The sequence below is a fragment of the Megalobrama amblycephala genome, linkage group LG14, assembly GCF_018812025.1.
Source record: "Megalobrama amblycephala isolate DHTTF-2021 linkage group LG14, ASM1881202v1, whole genome shotgun sequence".
In the NCBI taxonomy this organism is placed as follows: domain Eukaryota; kingdom Metazoa; phylum Chordata; class Actinopteri; order Cypriniformes; family Xenocyprididae; genus Megalobrama; species Megalobrama amblycephala.
This window is the reverse complement of record NC_063057.1, coordinates 46551091-46568056: the sequence shown is the minus strand read 5'-3', so window position 1 is coordinate 46568056 and position 16966 is coordinate 46551091. Positions and strand designations below refer to the sequence as shown.

Genomic DNA, 16966 nt, shown 5'->3' with positions numbered 1-16966 from the left:
CGAAAGAGACATGGAGCGATATGGACCCCCGATATAAAATGTCAAACAGAGCTACATATTAAGCATATAGCATCTGATATTAGTAGAAACTAACCATATTATGATTAGAATAAGCTAGATCAGAACTATGCACATTATTGTTTCTGCACAGGCATCACTACATGTATACTTAATATTGGCATTTAGCCTATGCATCAAACAAACACATAAAAAACGCAACAAACATGTTGCAATAAAAATCACAATTCATTAGCTGTTTGTAATTGTTGTAAATTATTTTAATGGATTTGCAGAGTCATACATTTTAATCTTACAATCAGATGGATATTATTATTTACCTGCAAGTTTATTAGAAATTCACATTTTAATTTTTCTGTGAGATGGACAACTAAACATATACTTGAGCTTTAGCTTTAAATTTAGTAAAAGATCACATTTAAATTTTACTGGACAATTAAAAATCAGATCACTGCGTATCGGAAATTAATGCAGGTTCTCTAATAAAGTGTAGATGTAATGTGTAAGTAGTGGCTCCACCATAACAAGAATAATGTACAGTGGGACATTTAAGATTATTTACAAGCCTTCACAAATAACTGGAATGGAATTTAAAAATTATATTGATACAAATATTTTTTAGTATAATAGTCTGCATTTAAATTGTGCTCAATTTTGACATGCCATATTTTTGTCCTGTGCTAGTTTGAACTAGGCCTGTGCAATGGACTGTATGCACGGTTACTTCCTGGTTGTTGTTAAGTCAGCTCGAGCATTTCCGGTGAACTGTTAGCAGTTCATTCTGTACTCAATGTACATCGACACAAAACCATCAGTGTTTGAATTTTTACTGTTGTATTTATATTTTCATGCAGTTATCACATTTACCTAATTTGCCAAAAAAGTGAAGTGAAGTGAAGTGAAGTGAAGTGACATGTGGCCAAGTATGGTGACACAAAAGTGCACAATAAATATTTAATTTTTTAAGCTTTTTTTTCACATAAAAGCGTGAAAACTGATGGGCGAATTGAATTTAGCCGAGGAGGAACAATGACGTAGCCTTTCGTCTTTATTTATTTATTTTTATGCTGTCTTACGTTTGAATAACTAAATTAATGCTATGCCATTTAAGTTATTATATTCTCATTACAATCTAAATTTTATACTGATGCTCAACACACCACCAAATGACATCTCACCGGAAGCTGGCTTATATACTCAGCAAAAAAAGAAACGTCCCTTTTTTCAGGACTGTGCATTTCAAGCAATAATGTTGTAAAAATCCAAATAACTTTACAGATCTTCATTGTAAAGGGTTTAAACAATGTTTTCCATGCATGTTCAATTAACCATAATCAATTAATTATGCACCTCTGGAATGGTCGTTAAGACCTTAACAGCTTACAAAAAGTAGGCATTTAAAGTCACAGTTCTAAAAACGCAGGACACTAAAGAGACTTGTCTACCGACTGTGAAAAACACCCAAAGAAATATGCCCAGGGTCCCTGCTCATCTGCGTGAACGTGCATTAGGCATGCTGCAGGGAGGCATGAGGTCTGCTGATGTGGCTATAGGGCAATAAATTGCCATGTCCGCACTGTGAGACGCCTGAGACAGCGCTACAGGGAGACAGGAAGGACAGCTGATCAGCTGTTCATACAAATATTTACACATTAAGTTTACTGAAAGTAAAAACAGTTGAAAGTCAGAGGACGTTTCTTTTTTTGCTGAGTATATTTAGGGTTGCCACCCGTCCCGTGAAATACGGAATCGTCCCGTATCAAGTCAATACGGGACGCGATTTGTCCCGTATTTTACATAGGTCCACATTATGCAGCATCCCATGCAAATCATTGTGTGAAGACGTGTCCTATTCTGCCCCTGGTTGGGTAATACTCGCTGCCATCGTTGGTTTGATTGGTTTGTTTCAGGTTCACGGGCCGTGAATCACGGCCAATCAGAGTCAGAGGAGGGCGGGACGCCGCCTCGCCGGTTCTTTTGTCAGAGAATCCATTTGAAACGATGGCGGAGGCAGGTCCAGATTTTTTTTTATCACCTCAATTTTTTTAATTGATAATGTTTCATATGCTGCCTATTAAGAAATAATGTTAATAATGTACATTAATCATGTTATGGTATGATTTGTTTATTAAGGTTAAGTTGTACAGTCAGACACATAAGCATTACTTTAATAAGAGTTAAGAGAGATATATTTAATTAATCAAAATATAGTACCTATGTGAATAAAATAAACAACTATTTGTTATGCTTAACCAATTTAAATAATTGCATCATTTAATACTATAGAATTAACAATAGACTATATAAAAATGGAATAAATAAATACATAAATATATTTACTTACCAATAATAAAAATGTTGTTAAGTGTTTTACTTAAATAAGAAATGTTTGTAGATATTATGTCATTTAGGTGTGGTTTCACTGTTTGGATGGTGTTACTGCAAACAATGCCAAATATTTTAGCCAAAATCTTTGTTCACATCACTCTATAAAATTACTCGAGTTAATTAGCAATTTCTTATCCTATTCCCCTCTGGGTTACAGCAGCTGAGTTAACGCAGGTGTTGGCCTATGTTTATTATTGTCATAGCTGTGTATTCAATATGACCACTTAAGTTGTGATAGTGAGAGACTGATTGCATCTGTTCACACTGATTTCAATAGCAGATATCTTACTATAATGTCCATTGGTATCAATCTTAATATTTTTATGAAAACATGTTTTAAGTTATGATATACCACCACTGGCACGTCATCGGGACCGTGGTCATCGTGGCCCCCGAGGGGTGTGGCCCCCGCTGCGGCAGGCGTCCCTTATTTTTCTGTATTAAAGGTGGCAACCCTAGATAGAGCTGACAGTGTGGTTTACCTTGCTTGCTCATCAGTATATAAATGTGACATTAAAAACAGAGATTGCCATGCTACACTGCTAATCGTTGGAAAAATGTAGCTTTCTACTGGAAAAGCTTGTTTTGAAAGCAGAGCTGTTCACAAAGATATAATTGTTTGGAGTGTCACCATCATGTGCGGGAAGGACACACTGAACCTTATAGCTCGATTTTAATTTCATTTTTATTACTTAATTTTGTAGAAATTGTTTAAACACATCACAAGACTATGTTGTTTTTACTGTAGAATAAATAATCACTCTAAAAATGAACCAAACCAGCACTGTATTATCAGCACGAATCATGGGCTTTGAGTCATGCACGGTGCATATAGAAATAGCCTAGCTGCTGGCATGACTCTGGAAAGCTGAGTTTACAGCACAAAATAAAAACATATTATGTTAAATGTAATAATACACTATATACAACAGATTAGTTTTAAATTTAGTAAAAGATCACATTTAAATTTTACGTTTAGTTTTATTTCCAGAATATAGGCTATATTCTGGCAGCTTTGATTGGGTGGGCCAGCCATCAATCTGGCCACTGAACATACATACATTGTGATATTGCATACGTAGGTTGGTTTCACGTGACGTCACAGCAGCAGCGCGAATGTGTCCGGAGGGCAGGGAGTGATGTTTCTATATAGGAATCCTATCAAAAACTCAATATTCGTATGTTTTGCGTTGTTTATGGTTGCTCAAATCGTTAAAATCGAGAACCCAGAAGGTGTTTTTATCGTTTACATATCTTATACCGTTTTTTATAACTTATTTAGTTTTTTTAACTTTAAAAGTTGTCGCCTTTTATAGCGTTTTGCGTCTGCTGATACTGAAATGAATATGGATACCTGCTTACCTTTTGTTTTTGAATTGGTTAAATATTCACATTCTTCATGCTATCGTTTGCAGGGAGGAGAAGATATTTTATCCTATTGAATGATAATTTGGTGTTTTAACTTCATTTTTGTAGAATTCCGTTCATGTTGATCTGGTTACCATGAAAACAGTCACGCGCTGCTGCTTCAGCCGTCGTATTGTAGAAAATGTCCAAATAAAATAAATGTTTAACAAGCTGACAGAAGTCGATGCATTTCTTTGTTGGAAGCGTGTAAATGTAACTAGTTTTAATGTTGTTTTTGTAAATATTCACTTTCCCATATGACCACGAAGGAGAATCGGAGGGTCACATTCAGGGACAGACACCGACACGCTGTATTTTTGTATTTATTTCAACAAATGACAACCGAAATCAAACCTATAGAAGCTCGTCAACAGTTTTGAAGTGGCTGTGTGCAAGTTAGGCTATAATCATTCACAAGCGAGTGAGTCATACTCACAAACAATGTTAATTAAATATTGCACAAAAACCAAATACAAAACTCAGCCAAGTAGCTACAGTATGTGTTTATTTTGAGTGAAAGATAGTGGGTTTATTTAGTGACATTATTACATTTGCTAGTCGTCTCACCTTCTCAACCAAGGCAAAAATTGTATTAGCAGTTTTTTTTCCCCCGAACGATATCGTGAGTTCCTATTACAGTTCTCGATTCAGCATAAATGACCAACAATGGCGACATTTTTCACAATCATGACAGAAAATTAAAATACTGCCCTTAACATCACTTGCAGAAAGGCAGCGCGATATAAACAAACCCAGACTAGAACTGAATGCGGCGTGACGGGAGCTTAACATCCTCTATATCTACCTCCTCGATGGCAGTCAAGTCTTTCAATTCAGTGGAAATGTCGCTCCTCTTCATAACATAAGTATCACGTCCAACATATGTTGTGATTTTCTGTCTAAATCAGCACAGAACGGACTTTTTCCCATCTCTTCCATTCTAATTTTCACTGCTTGCCCTCCACCGGAATTTCGCGCGTCACGAGAACCACGTGACTGAAAACAACCTATTCTGGACCTTTAACTAAAAACAACAACAACAACAAAAAAAAAAAAAAAAAAAAAAAAACAAATCCATTTCACAAAATTACACAGTCTGTGCAAATAAATGGACACACAGACCTAGTCAAAGCTCATCCAGGCAGTATTACTGGCACAGTACTACTCAACTGGCAGTACTACAATATATAACGAGAAAGTATTTCTTTCAGTTGGGTGGGTTTGTGATGTCTCTTTTGTTGCTCACAGGATTTTTTAATCTGACACAGAGACACTGAGGAGTCATAAGACAACAATCTAAATCCAGCATAGAGTGACTCAGTGAATGTGGAGGTGAATGTGTGTAAGTGTGTAAGTGTGTGTGTGTCAGAAATATCATAAAAGGACAGAATGCCGGCTGACGTGTCCACATAAACTCCTACTCTCTTACAGGAGCCTAAAGGGACACATGTGTCAGTAAACATATCATTGTGACAGACAGTGAATGCGTCATTAGAGCAGAACAGACTCCAGGAGTTTTTATTTAATCCAAATTCACAATCATCACTGTCTTCTTTCCTGCTGATTCCTTTATATGTCACTGATATATCAGCATCTCTACTCCATTCAGCCTCCCAGTAACAGCGTCCAGACAGACTCTCTGTACACAGAACCTGAAGATGATGATCAAATCTCTCTGGATGATCAGGATACGGCTGTTTCTCTCTCACAAGTGTCACCTTTCTGTTCTCCTCGGACAGAATGAGAAAGGGGTTTGCTGTATTTGGATCCAGTGTGAGATCACAGGCATCTGAACACACAACGAGAAAATCAACAATCACTAAATGTGCGTCTGTGGTCCTGGCAAGCCCTATGTTGTGGGGACAAAATGTCGACAGTGAAAGGAACTTCAAGATAGTAAATGTGTACAATTGTATATAGCCCCATTCCTGTATTTTGCCTGGGGCCCCCAAATCACTAAATCCGCCCTGTGTGTGTGTATGTGAGAGAGAGAAAACGTACATTTGTGTAGTCCTGCTATAATCCTGAACTCTCCTCCATGATCCACACTATAAAACACACACAGCGTCACATTCCTATCTGATATAGTTCAATACACAGAGACAAACACAAACACAGCAGTGACTCTTCCTGCTCAGCATACTTGAGTTTGTCTAATGGCTTGACTCCTGATTCTCCTGGGTGATTGTAGCTCAAATCCAGCTCTCTCAGACATGAGTTCAGGTTTGAACTTATAGCTGAAGAAAGGTAACGACAGCCTTTCTCTGTCACCATACAGCCAGACAACCTACACACACACAGTAACAGTTCATATGATGTTAGTTTGGTAAACACACATTGCTGTCACACAGTGCAGTTCACTCAGTTGAAGATGGAGCTTGGTTTTCTCAAACTCGAGTCCTTTACTGAATTCAGTCAAGTAGTTTAAAAACAATATAAATTGTGCCTAAAGTCAGTTACGTTATTTGGAAAAGCATGGATATTACCTTCTAACTAATAATTGAGAAAAACAACAATTCATTAGACAGTCACTCTTGCTGGATAACAGAAGAGATATCTATTAGAGCGGTCGAATAGCCTTCGTCAATTACTGGCTGTTTGGCAGCTGTACTTTACAGACTAGACACCAAATGCTAGCATGAAGTATCCTGATCTTCAAGCAGAGGGTGCTGGATGAAAACTTTTGAATGATTTAAATCCACATTCTGACACATACACATATTATATATACATACATACACACACATAGGGGTGTTGCAATACACCGTTATTGCCGATAACCGTAATATATTTAAAATAGTACACCTATGATAATATGACACATAAATTATTAAGCGCCAGTATCTATTTGACATTCCAAAGTACTGCACTTTAATGTCAGTATTGCACCTTAATGCTGGTTGCCACCTGTCATAAAACACAAGCAGTCACAGCGTGTTACGGAAGTATACTCAGAACACAGAGATTGGTTGACAGGAAGTTTATTGACAGCAGTGGAGTTGGAGCAGAATATCAGGTGAGTAAACTGAGCAAGGATACTTTAACAGAGGATGTAGATGATGATATCAGTCTTTGTCTTACAGGTCTAGGAGACCTTGGATGAGATGGATAGTGAACAGAATGTAGCACACACCTCAGTATCTCAGGTAAGTAAGATGCACACGAAGACTTGGGAGGAGACAAGACGCTGGAGTAGAGAACTGGAGTAAATGCTGGAGAACACACTGGAGAATCTTGCTTGGAGAATACATAGGAGAAACAGGGAATGAGTCATTTACGTGTAAACGAGACCAGACACTGGAAGGAGGTAAGGTGTGTGTTTATAAAGCCAGCTTGATGAGTATCCTGAAGAGGTGCAGGTGTGCATGATTAGTGCTCTGGAAAGGTGATAGTCGGTGTGTTCCAAACGGGATATAAAGTGCTCAAAACTGGCCATTTCAAAGGGCCCTTCGGAATGAAGGTCTTCGAAGGGTACAACTGATGGACACTTCGGGTCCCCATGATCCTTTGCACAGGGAAGTTCTTTGACGTCACAGAATGGGTACAGGAGGTTAGGAGTTCAATTTTACCTATAAATGTATGTATAGTATTTTTCTATACTACTATATATACTACTATTCTATACTTCTATACTACTACTATAATGTTTCAAATACAATACACACAATATACACAATATACAATATGGTGCGATAAATCAAAAATAAATAAATAAACTAGCGTTAAACAAAGGGCACCGCTTGCACAATCTACTCTTCCTTGATTGTCTTGTTAAGATTATGCAGAAGTGCGTTCCGAAAAAAGAGGGTTTTTTTTACCCCTATACTCTTCATCCCTTCAAAGCTCTCACTCCAGAGGGTAAACCCTTAGGAGGGATTAGGGCATAGGGATGAGCCCTTCCGAATGGAACACAGGGGGTGAAGTGTGTACAGGTGAAAGCCAGGGAGGATGATGGGATATGTAGTGAGGATATGGTGGATCTGTGACAGCATGCAGCTGCTATTGGCGCATAAAAGCATGTCGTCGGAAATGACAGACCAGACACTACCCACGCTCCAAGAAAGTGAGCTTCCCAGTGTGGTAGTATTTTTGATTCCACAAAAAATGACTCGTTAATCACCCCAATCTGCAGGACAGTGAGTGCAAAAGGGGGCAAAACCACTAACCTTTTCACCCATCTCTGCTATCTTGCAGATTTGGCCACTATTGCAATTATTTTGCTAATCCTGAAATGGGAAATGTTATATTAACCCAGTGTTTCTCACACTTTTTTGGTCGTGCCCCCCTTTAAACCTGTGAAAAAATCTACTGAACACCCTGTTTCACAGAGATAGGATGTTGCAAAGGGGAGCAGAATTTCAACAGCCTTCTGACCTATCAGTGGGAACTCCCTCTCCACACCAAGCCAGAATTCACAAAGTCTCATGCTTGAGTCAGACATCATCTCAATGAACTGCTCTTCTTCTGAGGAACTCAGATCATCAGGTGCTGGAGCAGTGAATGGATCTCTCACCTAGTCGAACTGCACAGTGTTGTATTTCTGAAAATAACCTCTCAGAGCAGAGATGTGTTCCAAAAAAAAAAAAATGGAATCACAGTGCTTTCTGTGAGCTTGTTAGTTTTGGAAAAAGTTGTTAGATTTTCAAAAGGCTCTTTATTTCCTTGCTTGAGTTTCCTGCCCCACATCTCCAGTTTTCAGATGAATGAGCTGACTTGGTCTGTCAGATGTGGTTGGTATTTGTCTTTGCCCTGCAGCTGGAGGTTTAGTTGATTCAGCTCGGAGAAAATGTCACTGAGATATGGCAGCTTCATTAGAAAATGTTCATTACCAAACTTGCTGGCAAGCTTGTTCATGCCTTCTTTCTGCAGAAAAATTTGAATTTGCTCCCTGAGCTCAAACACTCTGGACAGCACTTTGCCGTGGGAGAGCCATCTCGCTTCACTGTGAAACAGCATCTGTCATGTACGAATCAAGAATCTTAAAAAGTTCATCAGATGTTGCTGTTTTGGGGATGTATTTGAAAAATAGTAAATCATCATTCAGTGACTTAAAATCCACACATCGCACATATGCTATTAACAAGCTGTCCTTGTTGAGCCAGTTGAGCTTTCACTGTTACTGAAGTGGCTTTTACAAAACGAGTTTGCTGCCCATGAGATTAGTCAAGTTTTTTTTTTTTTTGAAAAACTCAAGTGGCTTTTGAACATAATTCGGATGCCTGCTCTCAATGTGTCTTCTTAATTTTGTGGGTTTCATGCTGTCCATGTTTTAAGGCATAGGACACACGTAGGCCTTTCTTCCTCACCAACGACATTAACAGTGAAGCCGAAACCAAGATAAGCATTGTTATATTTTCTGCATTTAACTTTTGAATGAACACCTGCCTGGGTCTGTGTGACTTTGTCAGAACACCAGCTCAGTATTGGCAGACGCTGTTCACGTAAGCAGCACAACACATGTCTGTGATGCTGAATCAATTTTTAATCGAATCGTGTCCTCAAGAATGGATTTGAATCTAATCATGTAGTACCAAAACAAAAAATTTACAGCCCTACAGTTAATGCAGTGGTTCTTAAAGTGGGGGGCGCAGGCCATCAGCAGAAAAAGAAAAGAAGAAATAAAACTGTAAACAGCCAACAGATGTAGAATGGAAGATGGATCGATTTTTGAAAGGGAAGAGAAAAGCCATAGATAAAGAACCTGGAAGCGCTGAACATACATAGTCATGAGAATAACACAGAAGAGAAGATATTGTTAAATAAAGTTATGTTTGATTTGGTTTTGCGCTCAAGAAGTATTCTTGTTGCTTCATAAAATTAAGGTTGAACCACTGCAGTCACGTTGACTATTTTAACAATGTCTTTAGTACCTTTCTGGACCTTGAAATTGGTGGTTAAAATGATGTCTATGGAGTCAGATACCTCTCGGACTGACATTAAAAGCACTCAAAAAGTCAAGAATGGGTTTAAAGTGACATGTTTTGTTTGATTATAGTAAATCTTTATCAGTGTTTTTAAATACCTTAATATGTTCAGTTGACAGTGTGAAATCTTCAATGCAGCAGAGAGCAACTCTACTCCTGAATCCTTCAGGTCATTGTTACTCAGATCCAGCTCTCTCAGACAGGAGTTTGATGATTTTAGAACTGAAGACATGCTTTCACAGCACTGAGCAGTGAGATTACAGATGACCAATCTAAACAGAAAAATAAAGTAGTTTTTGTAATTTTGTTATTCCTTATTCATTTGTAATTTAATTTCTTCATTAAATGAAAGATGTAAAAGAGAAAATCTCCACTTTCTAAAAGAAAAAGGTATTTTCTTTGGCTGTCTTTAGGTTGGACCCTGAATCAAAGATTATAAATGCTTGACTCGCACAGTGTGTGACCAACTTCATCCCAGTATTTGGCACATTCATCAAAAGGAAAGAGTGTTTTTTCATGAACAAAATTATCCATCATCAAGTAGTGCACTTTACGAAGTAAAGCTTTTCTCTATGCATCTTGTTTCGTATCTGTGAATACAGCTCTATACAGCTCATGTTTTCAAAACATACATATGACTTGTGTTTTTGATGTTAGATCAGAGTCATAACATTGAATTTATTTACTATTAGTGACAACTGTTGTTACAAATATGTCTTTTTAAATCTTTTTTTTTATATGTTGAGGATATGTTGTACAGCTTGACTGCCCTTGATATCATAAAATTAGATATAACATTTTGCCCTATAATTCTACAGTATTTGTAAAGATTGACAGTAAACCTAGAACTTTCTAATGATAAAACTTATCTTTATTAACTAATAAAGATGTTATATCATTAGAATATTAATATTTTAGATAGTATCTAAGATAAATATATAGCTCTTTTGCCTGCTAACGTGATCACGTCCAGAGCCATTAAATATGGTCAACGGCTCTGATCACGTCGAGCTAGGTGGGCGTGGTTTCATTAACCATGGCACCTCAGTTCCAACCATGTCCTGCCTCTGTGCCCATTTTTAGTTATCCGAGAGTGACGTGCGGTGACACTCTGCTAAGATGGCAGTGGCCTCATTTTCACTTCCAAAATGCTCTTCAGAAATCTACGGGTGACGTCACGGACACTACGTCCATATTTTTTTACAGTCTATGATTTCTACAAAAATAAACTGCTGTTGCTGTTTAGAGATTTAGACATTCCTCCATGTTAAAAAATGGAACTGATTGTGCTGGGAAAACTCCAACTCCATGTGCATTTAGTTATTGTGCAAATTGTAGACAGTTGTACTTATTCTTTTGCACACATGTGCTAAAACACATGCAATTTGCTTAAATTAATAAGAAATCCAAATCTGAAACTAATTGTTCAGAGCACTGTTTTGAGAAATAAGTCTCATTCAAGAACTGAGACAAAGCGATTGAAAACAGAGATAATAAAAACAGAGAAATGTCATTAATATCCATAAATTAAGTAAATTAGCCAATTTTGTTTAAATGAAGGATTACAGAAATTAGTACACCCTAGATTTAATTCAACAAATGTATAATATTCTAGTACTTAGTATGTCCTCCATAATTTTAAGTATACTACTCTGACACTTCTTGGCACTGAGTGTACAAGTTCATGACAGATTGTCACATCTGTCATGTTTAACTCCTGGATGACAACTTCCTTAAAATGCCCTGATCTTTAATGGGGACTGTTGCTCAACTCTCTACAGCAGGGGTGTCCAAACTACGGCCCGCAGGCCATCTGCGGCCCGTTATCAGTCCTGTGGCGGCCCACGAGGGATTTTTGAAAATGATACGAATCTGGCCCGTCATCGGGAAAAATAGATGAAATACACCAAATAACCATCGGGTGTCGCTATAACATACAGACAATGCAGCACGCATGACGTAATAGGGCTAAAAAAACAACAACAAATTATTGTTGATCATGCTCTGGTAAAGGAGTGTTTGATGAAAGTTGCCACTATAATTTACTCAGAAAAGATGCAAGATTTTAAAAAAATCAGTCTTTCGAGAAACACAGCCGGACAGCGAATTGAAGACTTGTCGGCAAATCTAAAAGAACAAGTGACAGACAAAGTACCTACGTTTGATTTTTACTCAATTGCATGCGATGACAGCACTGACTCAACAGACACTGCACAGCTGTTAATTTTTTTGCGAGGTGTGGATAGTGATTTTTGCATTTCAGAAGAGCTTCTTGATATGAAGAGCATTAAGAGTACAACAACAGGAAAAGATCTTTTTGAAGCCGTATCATGTGTGATTGATAAAATGAATCTCCCTTGGGCCAAGCTCTGTGGCATTACAACGGATGGAGCGCCATCCATGATCGGCGAGCGGAAAGGAATGGCTTCCATGGTATGCAACAAAGTTCGCGAAAGTGGAGGTGAGGCTGTAAAAATACACTGTATCATACACCAGGAAGCACTCTGTGCCAAAGCCATCCAGATGGACGATGTGATGACCACTGTGGTGAAAACTATAAACTTGATTCGTTCAAGAGCGCTCAACCACAGAGAATTCCGGGCATTTTTGTCCGATATTGATGCAGAATACGGTGATGTACTATATCACTCCAACATGCAGTGGCTGAGTCGCGGCTCTGTTCTACAGTGGTTCTATTTGCTGAGGTCTGAAATTGACCTGTTTTTGAAAGAAAAAAATCTGACACTTGATAAACTCAATGACCCTGACTGGCTGGCAGACCTTGCTTTTTTAGTTGATTTGACCAGTCACCTGAATGCACTGAATAAAAGCCTGCAGGGCAAGGACCAGCTGATATCGGAAATGTATGCGCACTTGAAATCCTTTGCTGTGAAGCTAAGACTTTTTGAGAGACAAATCAGTGACTGCAATGCTGTGCACTTTCCTAGTTTGTCCGAAATTGTTTTTTTATAGTAAACAAGTTTTTCAGACTCCAACATCCCTGGAAAAATAGATAAATATTCGACAGTGCTGACATCACTAATCACAGAATTTAATCAGCGTTTTCAAGACTTTTCCGCTATTGATAACGACATCAAACTGTTCTCAACCCCTTTCTCTGTTAACGTAGAAGAAGTGCAAGAGAATGTGCAGCTGGAACTCATAGAACTGCAGTGCGATGATTCTCTTCGCAGCCACCACCAGCTTCTTCCCCTGCCTCAGTTTTACAAGAGTTTGGAACCATCAAGATTCCCCTTGATCAAACATCATGCACAAAGGATGATGAGCCTGTTTGGCTCCACATACATATGTGAGCAAACATTTTCGCTGATGACACTGAACAAGAGTCCACTGAGAGCCAGTCTGACTGACAGCCATCTCTGTGATCTGCTTCGTATCTCTACAACGCGACTTACTCCTGACTTGACATCAGTTCTGAAATCCAAGGCACAACATCACTGTTCACATTAATAAAGTTAATGGTGAGTAAAACAATTATTGAAAGCAATACATTGTAATGATTCCTTGGTTATAATTTATATAATATCAAGGGGCATATATAAATATATACTTAGCATTTAGCATTTTTAGAAAATAGCATATTTAAAATATAAGTAAAGACAAATTAATGGCAATAATAAATTAGTTTGTCTAATAATAGTTTTTTATTATTATTACAGACATGCGGCCCGAGACAACAGAAATTTTTTGGCACCTGGCCCCTAGCAGAAAAAGTTTGGACACCCCTGCTCTACAGAATCCCCCCCAGGTGCTCAAGAAAAAAAAAAAATAATAATAAAAAAAAAAAAAAAAAAAAAGGTTTTTCACCTTGGGAGAATGCATATATTTTTACATTCATGTTGAAAAGAATCCCCAACAACATAGGGAATGAGGAAAGGGTAACATCTTCTGTTTCAAGTTTGTGTATTAAATCACACAGTGGTGTGTAAATTCATGAAAGCATTGATAAAGCACAACTCCCTCACACCTTCAGCACTCATACATCCCTGTATTAAGGCTTCACTACCACTGAACTGTGGGAACCAGGCACTTCTCACTGTACTCCTCCTCTAGCAACACCATAATATTTTAGATGCTGTTAGACCAAAATGATTGATTTAGTTTCATGAGACCAGAGTATTGATTCCCAGAATCTATATTTTGTATATATGAGCCTTGGAAAGGCTAACTGACTTTATTAGGTAGTTCCAGTGTGGACAACAACCATGCATGTCACTTCTGCAGGCTGAATCTTACTCTGTGAGATAAACAGTCACTCTTTTCATAGCTTTTCTGGCTCTGAGACACTTGCTTGGTATTTGTCCTGCTCTTTGACTAGCAAAAAGGCCTGATTGTTTCAGGGGTCTTGTCACAAGAATTTTTGTATTGATTTTTCACACTTAAAATAATGATTTGATAATCCTCTTGTACCACTGTCCTCTTTTGTGCTAAGAAATAAGTCTGTTTTCTCCCAAGTGGTTCCATTGTTGTCAGCATTAAGTCTGAGAATGATTCACTGGGCTATATAACACTTTTAATTGTCAAGAAATTACTTCTCTTTAAATGTTTTGGTTCAACATACTTACCTGTTATATATATTTATTTCTATTTAGTAACAACATTTTATCACTTTGATAAGAAAATCTTATTTTCCTGAATAATAATTGTTTATATCTCTAAGGAACCCTAACATGTCTTCTAAGTAAAGAGTAATTTCTGAATTTGTTAAGTTTCAGAGGAGGCATACTCATTTATGCTGTGTATGTATACATGTATATATATATATATATATATATATATATATATAATATATGGATCGCTATTATTTTGTTTTTCCTTTTTTATTTAAAAAATATTCGCAAACTTGCTTACCATGTCATCAACTATATGATATTCCGATTCTCAAATATGTGTAAGTGAGTGTGTTTTGGATGTCATCTTATTTTGTGCTGCAGTTCACAGAGTCCTGTCAGTTGGATTTACAACACGTGAATTTATCAGTTTCTCCCGAAATATAAGCAAGTAAGTGGCTGGTGAACTGGAAGAATAATAAGAGTAAAGTTTATAGTTACTTAGGCCCATTATGTGTGTCTCATATGAATAAATGTCAGCAAATTATATTTGAAAGGATTGTTATTGCTGCTTCCACAAATGTCTGACATCAGTGTGTATTTTATAAACTCTAAATGTATTGTTTTAATGGTGCTTATGTGTATTTAAATGTCTGAAACATTAAAAGAAACATTATGTGGCTGAAAACACTGCATAGCTGTGATATATGACAAGTGCTGTGCGCGTCCGTCTCACAGCCAAAGTGCGAAAGCACAGTTTAAATCTGGCAGTTATGTGACGTTGCTGAATGTTCTAAATCCCATATGTGGGACCGTACGCCCAGGGGCACAGAAATAAAAATCCCATATGTGGGACCGTACCGCTCAAAGGGTTAATAAAGTCAAATAATTATATGTGAGAGAGTCAGCGGTAATATCATTGCATTCCTATTGGTCAGTGATAGAGGAGCTCAGCTTAGCCTGACAGTTAGCCTACCATGGACCAGGTTAGTTTCCTAGCATAGGTTGACAGAGTAACTGAGTTTTAAACTATTTTAAGTATGTGCCTAACTAACCAAAATAAGCCTGGCTTGTATTCTAATCTTGTTTTATGGAACAGCCTTCTGGTTTGTCTTGTCATGTCACCTAGTTTCATTTATTGACCATTAGTGGGTTTATTTTTTATTTTTTCACATCTCACTATAAACTGCACTTGGGAATTATAAAATTAGGCTGGTAATCTCAAAATCTGAACTGAATTGTGATTACTACAGAACACCTACTGATACAAAAATTTGAATGAGCGAATGTGAAAGTCAAACCTCAGTATGTTCAGATTCTTCAGTCCATCAGTGAGCAACTTTAATCCAGAATCCTGTAGGTCATTGTTACTCAGGTCCAGGACTTTTAGGGAGGAGTTTGACAATTGTAGAGTTAAAGACAAACTTTCACAGCACTGACCAGTCAATCTACACCCTGCCATTCTGAACAAAACATTCAATGATTAGAAAAATGAAAACCCATCTTAACATCTTTTGATCTTTTTGATCTTACTGATATTTACATCTGGAAGTCTGTGCATTTTACAGTTTCTAACATCCACACGCTTTTAGAGTAGGATGATGATGATGAAAAATAAAAAAGATAAAGAAGAAGAGCTAATAGGAAATGGAGTAAAAGAAGTGAAGAAAATAAAAAGAAAGAAAATGAAAAGGAAGAAAATGAAGAATGTGAAGAAAATTCAGAAGAAAATCAAGAAAAAAAGAGAAAATGGAGAAGAAAATCATTTTTAGGCTTCCATTTCTTTACAAAACATTGAGCAGACTTGGACAACAAAAATTATACTAATTTTCAACGACATTTGACCTTTAAATGCATGAATATTTTGCCAATCATTCTTAAATATTCGGGTCCTTAGCGACCCGGATCTATATCCATCACGGATGGATCTCTACCCTCCGCTACCACCGTCGCGATAATATAAACCCCCCCCTGATATCAGAGTAACAAATACAGAAGAATAAAATAAAGCACATTTTGTTACCTTTTTAAAGCTTGGAAGGGTTCAGTTTGAGCAGATGTTTTATGCCAATCTCACTGTCCTCGTTAGAGCTCATTTCCCAGTACATTCAGCCAATGATAGTTTAGAGAATATGTCTGAGATCGCGAATATGAGCCCATTTGTGATCTCATACATATTCTCTAATTATTTTTAATATTTTCAAAATCAATATTTTGATCGCTGACAGTTCCACCAGATTCATCATCAAGTGACAGTGACCCTCATATTTGATTGCATTCAGTACTTGCTCTGTGGTAAATTAGCTGAGCCATTTAAAGTTTTGCTGATCATACTTCCTATTCTTTTGTTTTCTGTCTGAATGAAACGTCACTTTATCAAACATTGCCACCTTGTGGAATAAAGGTGAATTACACATATTCTGTCATCAAAGATTCAATTATTGTTTTGCAGAAAAAAATATACCAATACTGATACACACAAATACAAAAAATGAATGGGAAAACATGCATTATTTATAATTTTATGATTTTTTTCTTGTTATATTGTTTATAATATCTAACTTTAAAAAATGACTGTAGAGGAGGGAAAAATTAAGTAGATTAATATGTGATTAATATTTTGTGAATATATATATATATATATATGTGTATATATAT

General features: G+C 37.1%; 1 protein-coding gene across 1 annotated transcript in view; it reads right to left on the bottom strand.

The window, feature by feature from the left end:
• Window positions 1-4023: 4023 nt before the first annotated feature.
• The window catches only part of LOC125244520 (NACHT, LRR and PYD domains-containing protein 12-like), a 46999-nt gene continuing 34056 nt past the window's right edge, over window positions 4024-16966 (bottom strand). The window contains 5 exon segments of the mRNA XM_048154591.1: window positions 4024-5602; window positions 5815-5861; window positions 5957-6100; window positions 9836-10009; window positions 15610-15771. Of these exon segments, the coding sequence (XP_048010548.1) occupies window positions 4992-5602; window positions 5815-5861; window positions 5957-6100; window positions 9836-10009; window positions 15610-15771 (1138 nt within the window). The 3' untranslated portion in view covers window positions 4024-4991.